The 20,214-nt window shown below is 45.5% G+C and overlaps 1 protein-coding gene across 1 annotated transcript in view; it reads left to right on the top strand.

Moving 5' to 3' along the window:
- LOC149337877 (uncharacterized) overlaps positions 1-20,214 on the top strand; it is a 39,585-nt gene extending 19,371 nt beyond the window's left edge. The window contains exons 2-3 of the mRNA XM_089554533.1: positions 19,279-19,556; positions 20,192-20,214. Of these exons, the coding sequence (XP_089410659.1) occupies positions 19,279-19,556; positions 20,192-20,214 (301 nt within the window). The remainder of the gene's footprint in view (positions 1-19,278; positions 19,557-20,191) is intronic.

Raw genomic sequence — 20,214 nt, 5'->3', positions numbered from 1 at the left:
GGAGAAGGAAACTATCTTGTATGGAGTGCATGCAGGATTTGTTAAGCGCGTTGTGATAGCATGACTTCACCACGGCACGTTTCACCAGCTTAGAATGAGATGACGTAAAAGAGAGCAATGGCTTTTTGCTTCGTGGCTGGTAAGACCAACACATGTGATGGTGCATTAATCTGAGTTTGAGGTCTAAAAATTGGATGACATTGTTTTCTGGCACTTCCGTAGTTAGTATGAGGGGATGAAGGCACTAAACAAAGTTAGCTTTGATCTGCGTAAAGACTGCGTCAAATTCTTCCACATTAGAGTCTATAAGAACGAGAAAGTCATCTACATATCGAAAACATTGTACAACCTTTGACCCTTTCAATTTTTCTTGAAGCATTCTACCCTTTTGTGCTAACAACAGGTCACTAAGCACGGGAGCTATGCATGACCCGATGCAAACTCCTCGTTTTTGCAGGTAAAACTCACCATCCCAGGAAATGAAGGTAGAAGTTAAATACACTTGAAGTAGTTCTAAAAAGCCTTCGGCGGATATGCCGTTCTTGTTTTGGAATTCAATTACTCCTTGCTGGTCAATACATTCTTCTAAGCACGCGAAGAGCTCGTCATGTGGTAGTGAATAATATAGGTCCTTGACGTCAAAAGAGCAGGCCATCAGTCCCTTGTTCTTGTTAGTTTCTAAAAACTGGATTACATCCTGCGAATTTTTTACTTGGAAAGGATCGTCCAACGTGAGCGAATTTAAGATCTTCTTTAGAAAAACGGCTACATTTTTCTGCCATGTGCCTCTCTCAGATACGATCACACGAAACGGACACTCTGGTTTGTGGGTTTTTGCGCTAAAAAACACTTGTAAACTAAGGCCTTCACTTTTATCGGCTCTTTTCGTTAACAGATCAAGGTTAAGTTTTTTGCACACTCTCTTGGCCTTAGCTTTAATTCTTTTCAGATTAAGGTTCTTGGCCACAGAAAACGAAGACAGAATAGCTTCCCTACCCTTCTTGACGTACAAATGGGAGGTTAGCACTAGGAATCCCCCTTCCTTGTCGGCTGGGAGCAAACACAGCGAATTTCCCTTCAAATAGGAGACAGTTCGCCGAACCGAGACGGTGTTCACTGGGGCCTTGCAACGCAGAAGCGCATCAACTCCTTCAGACACGCACCTATCGGATTCTGCCACCGGTGCCAACCTGGACACCTGCCTCACCATGCTCAGAAGTTCTGCGGGCGACCTTTTGGGTTCCGTGGCGTACTTCGGCCCCTGGGAGAGAACACGACGCACTTCCGTAGGCAGCGAGACGTTCCCTGCGGTGTGAATTACTACTGATTTCGTTCCCAGAGATTGCGACATCAAGCATGAAAATCGATTCGTGCCATGTGAAGAAGGTGTAGTGTATGCCATTCCCTTGTCATGCGGCAAGTTGTATGTGGGTCAGACGGGGAGATGCCTCAATGAACGCCTGAAGGAGCACAATAATAACGTGCATAACACAGTAAAAGGGCATCTCGGGATTCATTGTAGAGACTGTGAAAACAAAACTTGCCACCCTGACTTCACTAGCACACGAATTTTAAGTAAACACAGTGACCAATTAACACGCGAAATAATCGAAGCAGCGCACATCGCCTGGTCTAAAGACGCATGCGTCAGTAGCCCCTCTTTATCGATCAGTTCAAAAGAATTGGCATTTTTAGTGAAGGGAAAATGATAATGTTGTTATCGTTCTTGTTCAGTGTGACATGCATGAATTGACTATGAATCTATGAATGGATGGTTGTTTTCCTTGTGTTGTTGGAACTGTGTATATATGCCTCGTTCCAAACAATAAACACCAGTTGAAAGTCAGCGCTCGTGTGTGTCGTGTCTCCCTTCTTGTCCGTGTCTTAGTGCGCGCTGTTCCGGTGAAAATGAGTTACCAACTTGCCCAAGCATCTGTTTTAACGGACGCCCAGATTACAGATTTTCATTGGTCCAGGTATGTGGGAAGCGCGCAGGTGCCACCCTGCACCATGGTATATTCAGGGACAAGGAACTCGAAGCTGGATGAACCGAGAAAAGAGTACGAGGTATACACGGCTGCCAGGTCATTCGCGAGGAACGCAACACCGGGAAAAGATCAAGTAACCAATGCAATGATCAGAAACCTCAGTGATGACCACATCGAAAGCCTGACTGGACTAATCAACCAGCACTGGGAGAGGGGCACGATCCCGGCGGAGTGGAGACATGCTGAGATTATCGTGATGCCTAAACCAGGGAAAACACCCAGTTTAGAGAACCTTAGGCCCATATCACTGACTTCATGCCTTGGCAAACTATACGAGAAAGTGGTCAAGACTCGACTGATCAACTACATGGAGGACAACGGTCTGTTTCCGGATACCATGTTCGGGTTCAGAACGGGGCTCTCCACGCAAGACGTGATGCTGTAGTTAAGAGACACGGTACTAAAACAAATATCGGGAACTCGAGAAGGCGTAATCTCGGCTGTAGACCTCAAGGGGGCCTTCGACAACATCGGCCACAACGCCATTCTCACAGAACTCTCGGCAACAAACTGTGGGGAGAGAATCTTCGCATACGTAAAGGCCTTCCTGTCTAACAGAACAGCAACGATCGGCATCAACATTAGGTCAGAAAAGAAGACGACGCCAATCAGAGGGACACCACAAGGATCCATCATATCACCTTTGCTCTTTAACATAGCAATGATTGGATTGACTAGGCGACTGTAAAACATCTAAGATGTAGAACATTCAATTTATGCGGACGACATAGCAGTGTGGACGACAACAAGATCGACGGGAAACAAGCAAGAAATACGGCAAAGAGCGGCGGATGAGATCGGCCAATTTGCTTTATTTAGCGGGATGCAGTGCTTCCCAGAAAAATCAGAATTTATTAGACTTCACAAAAACTAAGAGTACATGGGAATAGAGATAGATGGACAACCTGTAAGTTGGACGAATAAGCTTCGCATCTTGGGAATGTGGCTGCAGGAGAAAGGTAAACGGGACCATCCCATCCAGCTTTTCGAACACTCAACGAAACAGATATGCAGGATGCTAAGCCGGATTACGAACAAGAGAAAAGGGGCGAAGGAGAGAGATGCGTTACGAATCACTTCTGCGCTCATCATACCGAGGATGACGTACGCGCTTCCGCACCTACAGCCTAACAAAGGGGAAAAGAACAAAATGGAAACATATATCAGAAAGGCGCATAAGCAAGCCTTAGGCGTCATGACGTGCGCCTCGACGGAGAAGCTGATGAACATGGAGGTGTACAGCACCTAAAAGGAGCACAGCGAAACCATGCTCAGATTTCAACTGGAAAGACTTAAAAGAACAGCCGCTGGCCGCGCACTACTGGTAAAGCTAGGATACCCGGCAGAAGACGAGGGCGAAGACAAGACAGACATTGAGAGCCAAATTAGGAGCACTTTCTTAGTTAAACCAGTGCCCAGAAACGTGGACCCGAAGAACCACGAAGGAAGACGGGCGGCGAGATTATTGGAGTTGAACAGGTTCCTAAAGAAGAAACAGATGGTTTTGTATGTTGACGCGTCCAAATACACAGCGGAGGAAAACGCTAGGGCGGTAGCAGTAGTGAACGCCAAAGCGAAGATAATTACTCGTGCATCAGTGCTCACAAGGACTACACAAGCAGAGGAAGAGATCGCCATAGCTCTTGCCCTGACTGAAGCCAATCGGCAGGGACTGAGTTACTGTACAGCGACGGATTCTCAGGCTGCAGCGAGGGCATACAAAGATGCATATGTATCAGCAGCGCGAACACCACACAGGAAGAAGAAGGAGAAGAAGGTAAAGAGCGCTGATACATATGCATCGACAGGCCACGACAGCGCTCTTTACCTTCTTCTCCTTCTTCTTCCTGTGTGGTGTTCGCGCTGCTGATACATATGGATCGCAACCAACTAGCCCGACAGATGGTGTCATACAAAGATGGAAGGATCGGCCGAAAAGCCGCGAGGATCCTTTTCGAACAAAAACAACACAGACATGGATCAAACAACAGAAACATTCAACACATCATCATTTAAGTCCCTGACACTGGGGTTGAGGGAAATCTCATGGTAGACACTGTTGTCCGAGGGTTCACGAACCGGAGGGCGGGTTTGCCGGTAGCACCCTTCAGCACGCCAGAATCTTACGGGGAGGCAATGACGGCGTTGTTGGGAGCGCGCAAGAAGTACTCGGCTCCGGTGGATATCCTCAACAGAGAGCAGGCCACCATGCTCAGACGACTACAAACAGACACCTACTCAAGCAGAGCCATGTATCATAAAATGTGGCCGAACAGATACGCGAAAGAGTGCGTGTGGTGTTGGGGCTACGCCACAACTTAGCACGCCACCTGGAGCTGCGAAGAAAGCCCTTTATTACCAAAGATACATAGCCCTAGTCTAGAGCAGTGGGAGGCCCTCCTGACTGATTCCGACCCGAGCACACAGCTTATGCTGGTGACGAGGGCCAAGGCAGCGGCTCAAGCCAACGGAATCCTGGAACCGACCACTGAAGCTCCACATCTATCTATCCCCCACCCCCTACTCCCTAACTCTTCCTTTTGAAACAATAAACGTTTTTACTACTACTACTACCTGAAATCTCCCGGAAACACGATACAGCGCTGTGTATGTCTTTTCTATCTTTGTCCTAGTCTTTTGCGCTGTTTTAAACGATCCACTGCCGCCGTGGTACTGCCTTCCCGTTGCGTGCGAATTCACACTAACGCAGTTTCGTAAAAAACAAACACCACATCAAGACTTACTACAAGGATACCTCGCTTTGAAAGTGAAATATGCAAACTACATGGAATTTTGCACAGATGGCTCCAAAACATCAGCACACGTTAGAAGCGCAATAGTACAACGCAAATGGGAAAAGATAGTAAGATTGCCAAGTTATGTATCAATTTTTACTGCCGAATGCTATGCAGTGTATACTGTTCTGGACAAAATAGTACATGAGAACGTCGAAAAAAGTATAATCTACACTGACTCCCTCGGCCTAATCACAGCGCTACAGTCAAGAAATGCAGTTGAACCATTAGTAGGCAGCATCATACTCAACATAAAAAAAAGTCGCAACCCAACGACATATGATAAGGTTCTGCTGGGTCCCGAGCCACGTGGGCATCGAGGGTAACGGAGAGCAGACTCACGAGCAGACGCACGAGCTCAGAATGGTGAAATAAAAAAATGTGAACATACCTTATAAAGACTTCATGAAGTTTATACATAGTAGATTTACGAATAAATGGCAGAAAGAATGGGATAATGAACTTAACAACAAACTACACTTCATAAAGCCCACCTTGGGGGAATGGAAGTCATGCACACACCAGCAACGTTTCACTGAAGTAATCTTGTATCGCCTTCGCATAGGACACACACACTTGACTCACAACTACTTGCTGACGAATCATGACAAACCAGTTTGTGAAAAATGCGGAGAGGAACTCACACTAAACCACATTTTATTCACATGCTCAAAACTAGAAAAACTAAGAAAGAAGTATTTTATTAAATTTTACAATGAATACACACCTTTTCATCCAGTCCTGCTTGAAAGTGATAATTCAATTGTTGACACGTCTTAGGTTCTTAGTTTTCTAAGAGAAATAAGTTTTCTTCAGAAATTTTGAGTTGTTACCCACTGCTCGGCTTGATTTTACAATACACCTCAGCCAATTTCTCACTCCTGAGAAAAAGGCTGAGGTCTTTATTTTATTGGCTGGGAGCCTCGAGATCCTTGCTCAGCCAAGGATGGTCACTGAGGTTAGCCAACCCCTTTTAAAGCTTTTAATAGCGGATACTTTTAAAGTTCCCTTGCTTCATAATCACTAAGCAGCAGTAAGTAACATTTTAGGCCCTGTACGCGTACAACTACATTTGCATCGTCATACTTTCCACGCTCAGCCAAGGACTGGAACGGCCTTCCACACGACATCGCCACAATCACCTGCCCATCAACCTTTGCGAACTGTATAGCAGCTACCTTTAACAACGAATAATATTTGTACCTAACGTTTTTTCTTTGTTTATTAAATCTGATTTTTCAACGTAATCCACCCCTTATGTAATACCCCCAATCCTGGGGGCATTTAAGGTAATAAAGTGAAGTGAAGTTAAGTGAAGTGAACTTTACACCACCGATCGCTTTTCACTTCCTTATAAGATTCTGTAGAAGACTTTTCTATACCTTGTGCTTGGCGCATGATAGCCATAGCCGCTTATGCACCAACTCAACACAACACACATATGCATTGGGTCCTGTGTGGCACCGGTGCTATGTCACATCTTTTTACTCGTTTTGACGAAGCTTTCCACCAAGCACAACTTTTTGCTGGGCTAGTTGGTTCATTGTGACATGAATGAAACAGCGCGAAAGAAGCCCGAAGGTTGAAACGAAGAAGGGTCAGGAAAGAGCGCTGAACTGACAACTGAATTTTATTGAGCGAAATTCGAACAATATATGGGAAGGCAGTGGCAAAGATAATCAGATGCAGTCAACGTAACATGGTGGAAAGAGCCATAAAAGCGATAAAAACATAACAGGGTGATAAAGCTAAAAGTCAACTGAATCTTGAGTAATACTTGTTGGGGGGCTAGTTGGTGCATGTTTCCAGACAAGGGATGTAGCGCTGAAACAGACAGCACACAGCAAGATAGTCCCGTCTATCTTGCTGTGTGTTGTCTGTTTCGGCGCTACATCCCTTGTCTGGAATCAACTGAATCTCAAAAAGGACGGTAACAAAATGAAAAAAAAATGCACTCGTGTTCCCTTAAGCGTTCGTTCAAGCACTTTGCGGTTTGTCCAATATAAACTTTGTCGCATGTAAGCGGAATCTGTTAAATCACCCCTTCCCTACACCTGACCAACATGCTGGCATGCTTTACGCCACAGGTTTGCTCTTTTGGTTTTCCGTTATTAATCCTATGACACAACGCAACGGCACAAGGCCAGAGGAAAGGAAAGGACGATACACAGCGCTGACTAACAACAGAATGCTTATTCAGTAAGCCATGCTGATAAAGGCGCCAGCGGCACTGAAAAACAGAAAAATACAAAGAACCGTGACAGATATCCCTCCGACCAGGCACGTATTTGATAACACAATTTATTTATAAATACTGCTGTCTCTGAGGAGAGTCATAGCAGGAGTGGGTAAATACATGAGTAAAAACAAATAACATGGGTAGCATAGAAATAGATAATACAGAAGTATTAAAAACAGATCAACAGGTCAAATTTTCAGGCAACTGAACAACACTCTTCAATTGGCAATAAACGAAGTGAGCCGTTCAATCCATTCCAAATTTCAACAGTTAGAGGGAAAAAAGAAAATTTAAAACAATCTATATGTTGTTTGAAGGGAACAATGTTTAATGGGTGGTTCCGTCGGGTTGCACGTGCGCTTGAGGACACAAATGTGAAGGGTGCGTGAATTCCAGATGACGTGTGAACGTTCTTGTGCAGCGTAATGATGCGTTCGCGTGTGCGCCTGTGTTTTAAAGGTTCTAAAGATAAACTGTGTATATGGGAAGAAGGTGAAAACTTGCGATCATACCAGCCGAAGATGAGTCGTATTGCTTTTTTTTGAACTGATTCTAAACGGTCAATGTCGCGCGCGTAATGAGGGGACCAGACAATTGAGGCGTACTCCAGGATGGGTCGAACTAGTGATTTGTAAGCAGTTAATATACATTCCTTCGTGGCATTTTTTAAGGTTTGTTTGAGATAGCCAAGTTTGCGAAGTGCTTTCCCAGATATGTTATTTATGTGAGCATTCCATTTTAAGTTATGCGAAAATATAACGCCCAGGTATCTGAACTCGCTGACATGGGTCAAGCAGTTACCATTATTACTGTAAGAGAAATGCAGCGGATTCTTTTTGTTTTGTTTTTGTCATTGCAACTGCTTTAGTGAAATTAATTTTCATTTGCCATGCATTACTCCATTCACAGAACAAGGAAAACACTTTGTTTAGTTCCTGTTGATCATCGGCGTTAGCAACGTTGCGGTAAAGCACACAGTCATCGGCATCGGGACAGTCATGGGCGTAACTTCACTGCGGTGTCGTTAGTAACATCAGCTACATCATTGATAAAAATTATAAAGAGTAGAGGCCCAAGCACCGATCCTTGGGGCACACCTGAAGTTACAGTGACTGACGATGACTGTGCATGGTTAAAAGTGACGAACTGGGATCTCAAGTATAAGTAGTCGGTTATCCAGTCCAGTAACTTATTGCCGTTAAACATGCTGCGTAGTTTACGAAGAAGCTTATTATGGCAGACCATGAAAAATGCTTTGGAGTAATCTATAAATATTGCATCGATTTGATCACGGTTATTTAAAGCGGAAGCGATGTCGTGAGTAAATTCATATAGCTGAGTTACAGTAGAAAAACCATATCGAAAACCGTGCTCACAGTGGGACAGTAGATTATGACAAGTTAAGAACTGAACAAGGTGCTTGTGAATAATGTGCTCAAGAAGCTTGCAGCAAGTGGAAATTAGGGAGATCGGTCGGTAATTATTAATTTGTTTTTTATTGCCATATTTAAAGACCGGGATGACATTGGCAATTTTCCAAGCCTGGGGAACGGAGGATGTGTCCAGTGATTTGTTGAAAATCACTGTAAGGTAACGGGCACTCCATTCCGAGTACCTCTTTAAAAACATGTTAGGTATGGCGTCTTGTCCCGCAATTTTAGTTTTGTCAGTTTTTACTAACAGGTTGTGAACCCCAGCGTAACTTACTTCGAGATTGGGTAACTGGTGTCCCGAGCTATGAATGAAAGGAGGATTGGTACCATCATCAAGATGAAAGACAGAGTGAAAGTAGCTATTGAAGGCTTCAGAAATGGTTACGGGATCAGCGCAAGGCTGCTCGTTGATAATGAAGGATACAGAGTCATGGGAAGAGGGTAATATTGTTTTCCAAAATTTCGATGGGTTCTCTTTCATGAGTAAAGCTTTTTGACGGGCTAGTTGGTACATATTCACATTTGAAAGGGTGTGCGCTAAAAAGACGTACTCTTTCATGAATGTTGACAGTGTTGTGTTGAAGTAAAAGTGTTTAGCTTGTGTCATTTTTGTCTTTAGCTACGACTTGAGTGAAAGTAGTAGTGAATCGCGGCTTTCGTTTCCTGACCGGCTGCGCTTGCGCAAGCGCTTGATGCGTCTTATGAGATGAATTATGTCTCTTGTGTACCACGGATGCTTCGGGTTATGTTTCACACATTTTGTGGGGACGAAATGAAGCACACAGCTATGTACCAAATTATAAAACTGCTCTAACAAAGCATCAACACCACACGTTTCACTGCATGTCACGAAATCTCCGAAAGACGACGCGAGCAGTTCAGTTATAGCACGGTCGGTAGCACGGGTTAAATCTTTAACAGTATTGAAATTCGGCTTATGGGGTTCAAAAACCACATTCAATTCCATGAAAACACTCTTGTGATCTGACAGTCCGTCGACTACATCACACTGAAATCCGTATTGCAGCAACTGTTCATTAACAAAAACATGGTCAAGAACATAGTTTACTGGAGTTTGACATTCAACGACTTGTGTTAAATCAAATGATATAGCCATATTAATTAGGGATTCACAAACAGCCTTGTCACGACCTGTTGAAATTAACAACTTTCAATCGATACAAGGAGCATTGAAATCACCTGTAATGATCATTTTATACTCGTGGAGCCTGTGTTCCGCTATGTATTCTGCAATGTGCGAGAAAATGTTTTCCGAACCGGGCGGACGGTACACAGCACCCACAACTGTCACGGAGCCGCCGCGGTGGCTCAGCGGTTATGGTGCTCGGCTGCTGACCCAAAAGACGCGGGTTCGATCCCGGCCGCGGCGGCTAGAATTTCTTTGGAGGATAAATTCTAGAGGCCCGTGTACTGTGCGATGTCAGTGCACGTTAAAGAACCCCAGGTGGTCGAAATTTCCGGAGCCCTCCACTACGGCGTCTCTCATAGCCTTAGTCGCTTTGGGACGTTAAACCCCATAAACCAAACCAAACAACTGTCACGGAACCAGAAATGTTTATCCGACACCAAACAGACTTAGTATTCGGAAGCTCTGGCAATCCAAAAATTTCAATACTTTTTCTAATGAACAGAGCTACGCCTCCCCCCCCCCCTCTAGCAAACTGCCTGTCGTTTCTGATAACCAAGTAATCTGGAGGCAAAAATCCTACATCTGATATAGAGTTGTCCAACCATGTTTCTGTTACGCAAATAACTGACGGAGTGACTCTACAAGCGAATTGAAATCTTCAATCTTATTAACCAAGCTTCTAGCATTTATGTTCAAAAGAGTCAGTTTTCCTTTTCTTTCTGCTCATTTCTACCTTTCTGCTCATCAACGAGTCACTCTGTGTCCCTAGGCACTGCAGCACGTGCAGCCTTAACAAGCCTTTTGGAAACATCATCCCAAGTGTAACGAACGCTGTCGACTATCAGGGAATCGTATTGCAACCTATACTTATCTGCTTCTTTGCGGTTATCAACCGAGTTGTCCCAGAGAGCCTTTCGAATGTGCCGTACACGCGCAGAAAAGTCTTCACTAATGTGCGTATCAGGTCGTTTTAGTTTTCTGGCATTTTTAAGGATGGAAAGCTTGGTTCTAAAGGAAGGTAACAGCAGCGCAAAAAGACGGGAACTCAAGAGACACACAACCAACAGGACTGGCGCTGGTTGTGTGTGTCTTGTCTTCCCGTCTTTTTGCGCTGCTGTTACCTTCCTTAAGATGAACCACCCACTAATCCATACAAAAATTTTCATCGCTTGGTTCTAAAGCCTATCAGTTCAAAAATGACAGGTCTCGTCTTTTCAGTTGTTTCCGTGCCAAGCCTGTGACAGCGTTCAATACCTTCACATTGAATTCCAAGTTCGGAATACAGTAACTCCAATACAGAAGCTAATAGCCCCCCAGAAGTTTCATTTGATGGTTCCTTCAAGGCATAGATGATTAAGTTATTCCTACGGGATCGGTTTTCCAGGTCATCATTTTTGCGGTCAAGTTTGGTAATGACATCTTTAAGGTTCTCAACAGTTATCTCAAGATCATGAACACGCTTAAGAGCGTCGTTTGCAGTTGAAGCCAACGCCTCTATGTGCTTAATACGCTGTTCCAAGGTAGCCATCCTAGAGTTGAGCGTGGAAAGCTCTGCGCTTATTCGTGCTTGTGCAGCTAGCAGTTCCGTTAGCATTTCCTCTGACTTTGGGCCTTGATTTGTCTCGACATCGCCGGACAGTTGCAACAAAATTCTTAAGGAATGCCGTAGGCAAGAAAAAATACACGCAAAGTTCTGAGGGTCTGGCAGCAGCAATAAGAAACGATTATCGCTCCTATAACATTTGAAAGCGTATTTATGGCCTACCTGCAAAATGAAGCACATGTGTTTGCAAGAACCGTTCGCCATGCCGCTGCCAGACCCACTGAAGAGGATTGGCCGGTGTGTCGACTTTATATCCTGTCGGGTCCGTGTCGATGACGGTCCGGGGTTGTGCCATGCGCGGTCGAGACAAGCAAGATCGACGGAAGAGGAGGCTATGGTTGCATTGCTCAGGAAGTATGGTCCAGCGATGCTTGTGGCTATCTGCAAAATGAAGCACACGTGTTTGCAAGAACCGTTCGCCATGCCGCTGCCAGACCCACTGAAGAGGATTGGCCAGTATGTCGCTTTTATATCCCGTCGGGTCCGTGTCGATGACGTTCCGGGGTTGTGCCATGCGTGGTCGAGACAAGCGAGATCGACGGAAGATGAGGCTATGGTTGCATTGCCATCTATCGGTTGACAGCAGGAACTGAATGGAGCGCCCGTGAGGGTGCATTTTTCATGAAGGAAGCTTGAAGAAGCATTGCTCAGGAAGTATGGTCCAGCGATGCTCTGCGAAATGAAGCACACGGGTTTGCAAGAACCGTTCGCCATGCCGCTGCCAGACCCACTGAAGAGGATTGGCCGGTATATCGCTTTTATATCCCGTCGCGTCCGTGTCGATGACGTTTCGGGGTTGTGCCATGCGTGGTCGAGACAAGCGAGATCGACGGAAGATGAGGCTGTGGTTACATTGCCATCTATCGGTTGGCAGCAGGAACTGAATGGAGGGCCCGTGAGGGTGCATTTTTCATGAAGGAAGCTTGAAGAAGAAGCATTGCTCAGGAAGTATGGTCCAGCGATACTTGCGGCTATCTCCAAAATGAAGGTTTGGTTGGTTGGTTTTGTGGGGTTTAACGTCCCAAAGCGACTAAGGCTATGAGAGACGCCGTAGTGAAGGGCTCCGGAAATTTCGACCACCTGGGGTTCTTTAACGTGCGCTGACATCGCACAGCACACGGGCCTCTAGAATTTCCCCTCCAAAGAAATTCTAGCCGCCGCTGCCGGGATCGAACCCGCGTCTTTTGGGCCAGCAGCCGAGCACCATAGCCACTGAGCCACCGCGGCGGCTCAAAATGAAGGAACCTAGTTGCGCTATAAAAAAGACACACAGGAAAAAGCCAAGAGACAGACAGAGCGCAAACTATCAACTGAGTTTATTTGTGTGAAAGTGCCTTATATAGTCAGAATCACAGCAAAAGAACAAGGGGAATGAGAACAAGGGTTCTTGCGTCGCCCCTGTTCTTAGTAACATATTTTTAGCTGCCATTGACCGTTCCCTAAATGACGAGTTTACTAGTCTGGGGGTATGTAAGTGTTTTCGATATGTGGACGATTTTTTGATTGTTTTATCCAAACAAATAACCATGACCCACACTGATTCAGTGAGTAGGATTTTAACTGCCTTTAGACAGTATGGGCGAGGTTCGACCTTTACGCATGAGCTTCCTTCTAGTGGGTCGTTGCAATTTTTAGATATTAACCTGAACCTCGGCTCGCAACACGCCTGCTGGCACTATGCCCCACGAGCAAAGAAAGAGTTGCTTCCGTATGATTCCGCGCATTCGAAGACAGTCAAAAGAGCAATTGCAAGCTCGTGCATGGAATCCGCTCTTACCAAGTCATGCCCGCATGCAATGCATACAAGTTTTAATAATCAAATTGAAAGGTTGCTTTCAGCCGGCTTCCCCTGCGACGTCATATCAGCCGTGGCCGAGAATCTTCTCAGGAAGATAAAAAGAAGAAATCGAGGTAGTGTGGATGAGCCGCTGCCAAAAAAGAAGATCGTGGTGTTGCCTTATATACACAAAGTGGCCCACAACGTAAAAAAAGTGGCCAAGAGGCATGGCGTCCCTGTTGTTTTTTCTGCCCCACGGAAACTCGCAGCCTTGTGCCCGAGAACCGGGAACCAAGGAGCTAGAGGCAGTGGATGCGACATAAAACATGCCGAAAAGTATGTGAAATGTGCCACTGGAGTGGTGTATGAAATCCCACTGAAGTGTGGAGGCGCCTACGTGGGCCAAACAGGCCGATGCGTGAATGAACGCGCAGGGGAACATGCCCGATCCATTCGGAATAAAGAAGGAGCAAACTTGCCTGCTCATTGCCTTGCTTGCAGTGGATGCGAGCCTCTGCTTAAGCAGATAAAAATACTAGGAAGAAGTAAAAACAAAACAGCGAGGGAGATTTTGGAGGCCTATCACATTAAAGAAAACGGTGATAAATGTGTAAGCGACACTTCTGTAAAACTGTACAATAAGGAAAACCATTTTCTGCGCACCTGTTGTTGACCAGGAGTTGATTGGCTGTACCCCCCTCTCTCATTCCCCTTGTTCTTTTGCTGTGATTCTGACTATATAAGGCACTTTCACACAAATAAACTCAGTTGATAGTTTGCGCTCTGTCTGTCTCTTGGCTTTTTCCTATGTTTGTCTTTTTTATAGCGCAACTAGGTTCCTTCAAGCAATGCACCAACTTGCCCAACAAGAAGTTCTTCTAAACTGCAAAATGAAGCACACGTGTTTGCAAGAACCGTTCGCCATGCCGCTGCCAGACCCACTGAAGAGGATTGGCCGGAAGAGGATTGGAGGGCAGACCCACTCTTTGCCAGACCCACACTTTGCTAACACGTGTGCGAAAATTCAAACTTCTCTAGTCAGCTGATCTTTGTGTTTATCAACAATCCTGGTTTTGTCATGTAGAGGCTGCAAGAACAATCACGACAATGAACACCAATGTGGCGGGCAGCATTCTTGACATCATTTTTGTGCTCCCTCAGCCTATCGTTCAAACAACGACCAGTTTGTCCAACATAGGAACCACCACAACTCATAGGGATCGAATAAACTAGATTTTCTACGCACTCCAAAAATTTAACCTCATGCATTTTGCGCAGACGGGTTGAGCTTCAATTGACTTTTTGGGGCCATTTACACGCGCGCACAAACTTCTCAGTTTCACAGGAGCTGAAAATACAACATCTACTGCGGCTCTGTTACCTATTCTTTTCAAATTATGCGAGACAACATGAATGTAGGGTACGACAGACACATTTTTTCTTCTGGTACTGTGGTCGATTGCGCCACCAAGTTTCAACTTTTTCAACATCCCCTCCGCTACTGCTGCTAAGACGTTGAGGGCGTATCCTGCAGTAACGAGCCTCTGAATCTGATAATAAAAACTATTGGCAGTCCTGTGTGTGCAAGATTTCTTCATGGCGTTACTGAAGCAAGACGCTACAACGCCCCTTTTTACGAGCTTCGAATGAGAGGAACTGTACGGAAGCAACGGTTGTTTGCTCCTAGGTTCAAAAGACCAGCACATATGTGCAACAGTGAAGTACAGGGTCAAGTGCCTTCTCAATTGACGTCAAAGACTTGTATTATTCTATCCCACATGACGAACTGCTAAAGTGCAATAACACAAGGCGGGAGCGGCAAAAAGTGGTCTCCAACTACTTCAAGGTTTCCTTTGAGGGTCTGGTGCCGACGGATCCTTTTAGGGTGAAGAGCTCAATGAGCCTGGTGGAGTGCCTCTGTTCCGGTTTTCTCGGTGCCAACGCAGCCTTCTCTTTGGACATTGTGGACTTGTTTTACTCTGTTCCGCATGATGAACTTTTTTGTGCTGTACGCGAATTAATGCAAAGAACCGGGACAATTTCCTTCCAGAATAAGTGTGGCATCTCTCTGGAATCTTTCCTTGAGCTGTTGAAGGTGTATTTAAATTCGACAATTGTTCAATATGACAGAAAGAACGTGGTGCAAAACCGAGGTATCTGCATTGGCTCGTGTGTAGCGCCAGTTTTCTGTGACATTTTTTTAGCGAGAATTGACTGCATTCTTCAGGATTCCATTCAAGACACGCGTGTTGTTAGGACAAATAAATAGCAGCGCAAGGAGACGAGGACTAGATGAGACAACAATGACGCCCAGTTTTCCACGTTAGTGTTATTAGGGTTTTAAGATATGTGGACAATTTTCTAGTCATTTTAAAATTAAATGTAACTGAGCAGCCCACTCTTGAGGCAGACGAGTTTTTAAAATTTTTTGCGCATGCTTTAAGAACTTGGCTTTTACCAAAGAGATTCCTTCTGACTAGACCATTAGGTTCCTTGATTTAGAATTGACTTTTTTACCCGACGGGCACGTGTGTTGGAAATATGCGCCCAGGACTAAAAAGTCGCTTTTGCAATATGAATCGGCTCATTCAAAGCTGGTGAAACGCAGCATCGCGAATTTGTGTTTTTCGGACGCTCTCAAGAAAAGTTGCCCACATGTCATGCAGCAAAGTCTGGCCGAGCAGGTTGCGCGGTTGTCCGATTCTGGGTTTCCTCCGTCGGTTTTCCTTGCGGTGGGTGAATCACTGGGGAATAAGATGAAGAAATTGTAGGCTAAGTCTGCAAGTCCATCGCAAGAGAACAGGAAGAAGATTGAAGTGGTTCCTACTGCCACACGACATCGCATGGTCTGAAAAAAGTGGCACAAAAATTCGTTGTCACTACGGTTTTTTCTGCTCCCCGGAAACCGTCTGGTTTGTGCGCCCAAATTTCTAGTGGTCCGCAGAAAAAGGAGCCAAGCACCAGACGAGGTTCACTTCGTGTGAAGTAGGGATGGTGTACTGCATCCCATTGTCCTGTGCGAAAACCTACATCGGGCAAACCGGGGGGTGCATCAATGAACGTCTTAGGCAGCACCGAACAACGTTCAATTCAGGCACTGGAAGCAATTTAGCCTTACATGTTACGGTATACAAAGGATGTTCTCCTTTGCTTCACCTAACGAGAATTATCGGTCGGGGGAGAACAAGACGCCAGCGTGAAATTCTGGAAGCGTTTTTAATCAGGAAAAACAAGCAGATGTGAGTCAGCGATCCCTCGGTTTTTATCAGGGATAAAGAATATAACTTTCTTTTATCTTAATACAGTCGATCCCATCGTCCAGAGTGTGCGCTTGCGAAGGGAAACATTTAAATGTGGTGGTTTTCTTGGAAATAAATCAGTTGCAAGTCCAGCGGTGTGGTGTGTGTTCCTCCTTTTTCTTGTCCTGCGTCTGTGTTCCGCTGGTTCCACCCTGACGACATTATGAACCAACTAGCCCAGCAATTCACGCTCGTGATTTACCAGACTCCGCTTACATGCGACAAAGTTTATATTGGACAAACCGGAATGTGCTCGAATGAACGTTTAATGGAACGCGAGCGCTCACTAGAAAAAGGCACTGGCTCTAATTTAGCGCTTCATTGCAAAGAGTGTAAATGCATGCCTCGTTTACCCGAAACTGTTGTTCTAGGGGGACTCTGGGGGGAAGTGATGACACGGGCGGCAGAAGTCACGTATCTGTGTCACGTGCTGTGTGTAGGCAGTATATCAGGCAATGTTTACCTCGAAATAAACTTGTTGTAAGTCAGCGCTCGTGGTGTCTTCTTATTCTGTGTGTCCTATGTTTTTGCGCTGTTATTTCGAGTTGAAGGAAGCCTTCTTTATAAAAAGAAAATGCTTGGAATATGTCAGTGTCGCGTCCAAATCATTGTACGGGAGTGAACTTGCCTTTCTGGAACTACATTGCTAAATTTTTATTGCTGACTACGCGTGTTTGAATCATTGAGTGTTACTGTTTCATCGTTTTATTGTTAAGGTCTGTGCACTTTTTCTAGCCCCACGTTGTCAAATTCAGTCTGTTTTTGGTCTTTCTACAATTTCATTTCGTCAGTTTTTATCGGTTTTCTCCTTGTTAGCTGCTATTGATGTTTTATTTGTTTTATGGCTCTTTACACCAACATCGTGGGAGGGAACAGAGCGAACAAAACGACAGACGAAGCAAGAGGACACAAAGACGAGTCTTTACACCAAGTTACATTAGCTGTTTATAGTCATCAAGTGTAATTTTTTCATTTTGTTATCATCCCTTTTCAGATCCAGATGACTTTTAGCTTTACCACCCTGTTATGTTCTATATCGCTTTTATGGCTCTTTACACCATGCGACTTTGACTGCATCTGATTATCTTTGGGGAAGCAGCGATGGCGTAGAGGTAGAGCATCCGCCTCGTGTGCAAGAGGACCAGGGTTCGAATCCCGGTGCCACGCAATTCTCCACCGGATAAAAAAAAACTCCGTGTGTCGATGGAATTGCATAACCAGGCTTGGAGTGCGGCCTGATTTCGGTGACCAGAACCAACAACGCACTTCCTCACCAGAACAGGATTTGGCCACCCTGGTGTAGTACTTGGCCACAACCTTCTATGAACAAACCAATTAACCCTCGGCCCTCAGTCCCCAGCGGCTGCGGAGCAACTGACCAAGGCGGCGGTCAGATCTGTGACGCAGCGGAGGGTGCTAAGAATCTCTGGCCCCGGACAGGCCGCCATTGGAAACTGAACCTGGCAACGTTTAAAGCAAGAACCTTATCAAGTGAGGCTAGCTTAGCAGCGCTGCTGGAGGAATTAGCCGGTATTAAATGGGATGTCATAGGGCTTAGTGAGGTTAGGAGGACAGATGAGGCGTATACGGTACTAAAGGGCGGGCATGTACTGTGCTATCGTGGATTAGCAGATAGGCGAGAACTAGGTGTGGGATTTCTCATAAATTAGGATATAGCTGGCAACATCGAGGAATTTTACAGTATTAACAAGAGAGTGGCAGCTATCGTAATTAGGCTTAATAAGAAGTACAAGCTGAAGGTGGTGCAGGCCTACGCGCCTACATCAAGCCATGATGACCAGATAGTTAAAAGCTTCTATGAGGATGTGGAATCGGCAATGACCAAAGTAAAATCACAGTACACTGTACTGATGGGCGACTTTAATGCAAAGGTAGGTCAAAAGCAGGCTGGAGACAATGCGGTAGGTGACTATGGTATAGGTTCTAGGAACAGTAGGGGAGAGTTATTAGTAGAGTTCGCAGATAGAAATAATTTACGGATTATGAATACCTTCTTCCGCAAACGAGCAAACAGGAAGTGGGCGTGGAAGAGCCCCAATAGTGAGACTAAAAATGATATAGACTTCATACTGTGTGCACACCCTGGCATCGTACAGGATGTGGATGTCCTCGGTAAGGTCCGTTGTAGCGACCACAGAATGGTAAGGTCTCGTATTAGCTTAGATTTGAAGAGGGAACGGAGGAAACTGGTGAAGCGAAAGGCTATTAACGAGTTAGCATTAAGAGGGAAGGTAGAGGAATTCAGATTGTCGCTGCAGAACAGATTTTCCGCTTTAACTGAAGAAGACGAGCGTAGTGTTGAAACAGTGAATGATAATCTCACAGCTATCGTTTCAGAGTGCGCCGCAGAAGTAGGTGGTAGGATGGTTCGACAGGACACCAAAGAGCTATCTCAGGAGTCTAGAAGAGTGCGGTGAGGGGCTAGTTGGTACGACATTATGAGAAAAAAGTAACTGCACAAAAGGACGGGACAAGAGAAAGAGAACCACACGGGACAAACGCAGACTGACAACTGATTTATTCCACCAACTCCTCTTTCCTTCAGCAGCAAAGCGCATGCGCACCAACCACAAAAACAAAAAACATAAAACAGAAGCGACGCTCATCTCGTGGAATCAAGGAACTCGAACTCCTTGCGACACAGGTGTACAGAAGCATCGCTAATACACTTATCAGGCCCTAACCTCGCGATTTCCAAGGCCTCGATAATTTCTCGTTCTTTCTTATCCCTCGAGCGTCCGATAATCTTAGTCCTATCGAGAAGCGGATTACAATCTCTGTCATAATGCTTGCAAGTGTTCGGGATTCTTGGCTGTTGCGAGGGACTTTGAAAAGAATTGCAAAGATTCTGAGAAGCGAATGCTGGAGACACGTCCGCCTGTTGCAAGACTGGCTGCGGTTTTTGTGCTTCAGCTGGAAGGGAACGGGCCCTGAAGGCTTCCTGACACTCAAGGATTACCAGGTCCTTGCTGAGGGAAGTGCTGAGTTCCTTTGGAACATGCGGCAACTGAACCTACCCGAGGTCCCCAAAAAGCAGGTTGGTGTTGTTCCGGTTGTCTACCTTGGAGGGGCATCGGTTCCACACAACGTTGAAAGTGTCCTCAACAAGGGCCCCAAGTCCAGCGTGGAAGTCCCCCTGAGCAAGCCCGAGGCTTTGGCGGCGGCGCATAGGATTGCTGACAAAGTTCAAGGTGAAGAGAAAGAACGTTACCATTTAGAATGTGTTGATTCGATCCGCAACACTTTCAAAGGCAAGAAGAAAGAACACTCCATGGTGAGATCTGTGGCAAGCTATTTTAGGAACTCTGACCTCGCTTTGATGTTGGCCGACAAAGAAGGAGGCTTTGTGGTTATGCCTCAGAAGCTTTTTAGTTACAAGGCCATGACATCTGTCTTAAAGAACTTTGAGAGAACAGATCTAAAGCCGTCTAAAGCGAAGGCAAAGGCGGTTGCACTGTTAAGGGATTTGAAACTCGACAGGCTAAAAAGTGAAGTGGGGAAAAACAAGGTCCTAGTGCTCACTGTGTTCTTCAGTGCCAAGAGCCACAAGATAGAATGCCCTTTTAGAGCCATTGTTACAGAAACTGGATCCTGGCAAGCTGTGGTCAGTCACTACCTTCAGCGCCATCTGGGAAGTCTGGCGCCCGACGATCCGTACAAGGTCAGCAGCTCAGACCGAGTTGCCGAAATGTTAGGGGATAGCCTCTCCGATGTTAACTCGGGCTTTTCGGTTGACATAGAAGAGTTGTTCTACTCCCTTCCCCACGATGACCTGTTCCGTGCAGTCCGGAACTGTATCGAACGTTCTGGTGCTGTGTCTTTCCAGAATGCGTGCGGTATTTCTGTTGA

Source organism: Amblyomma mixtum, chromosome 7 (genome assembly GCF_055824585.1).
Source record: "Amblyomma mixtum isolate Tamu chromosome 7, ASM5582458v1, whole genome shotgun sequence".
NCBI lineage: Eukaryota > Metazoa > Arthropoda > Arachnida > Ixodida > Ixodidae > Amblyomma > Amblyomma mixtum.
Note: the sequence above shows the minus strand (reverse complement) of the source record. Positions and strands in the feature narration are given on the sequence as shown.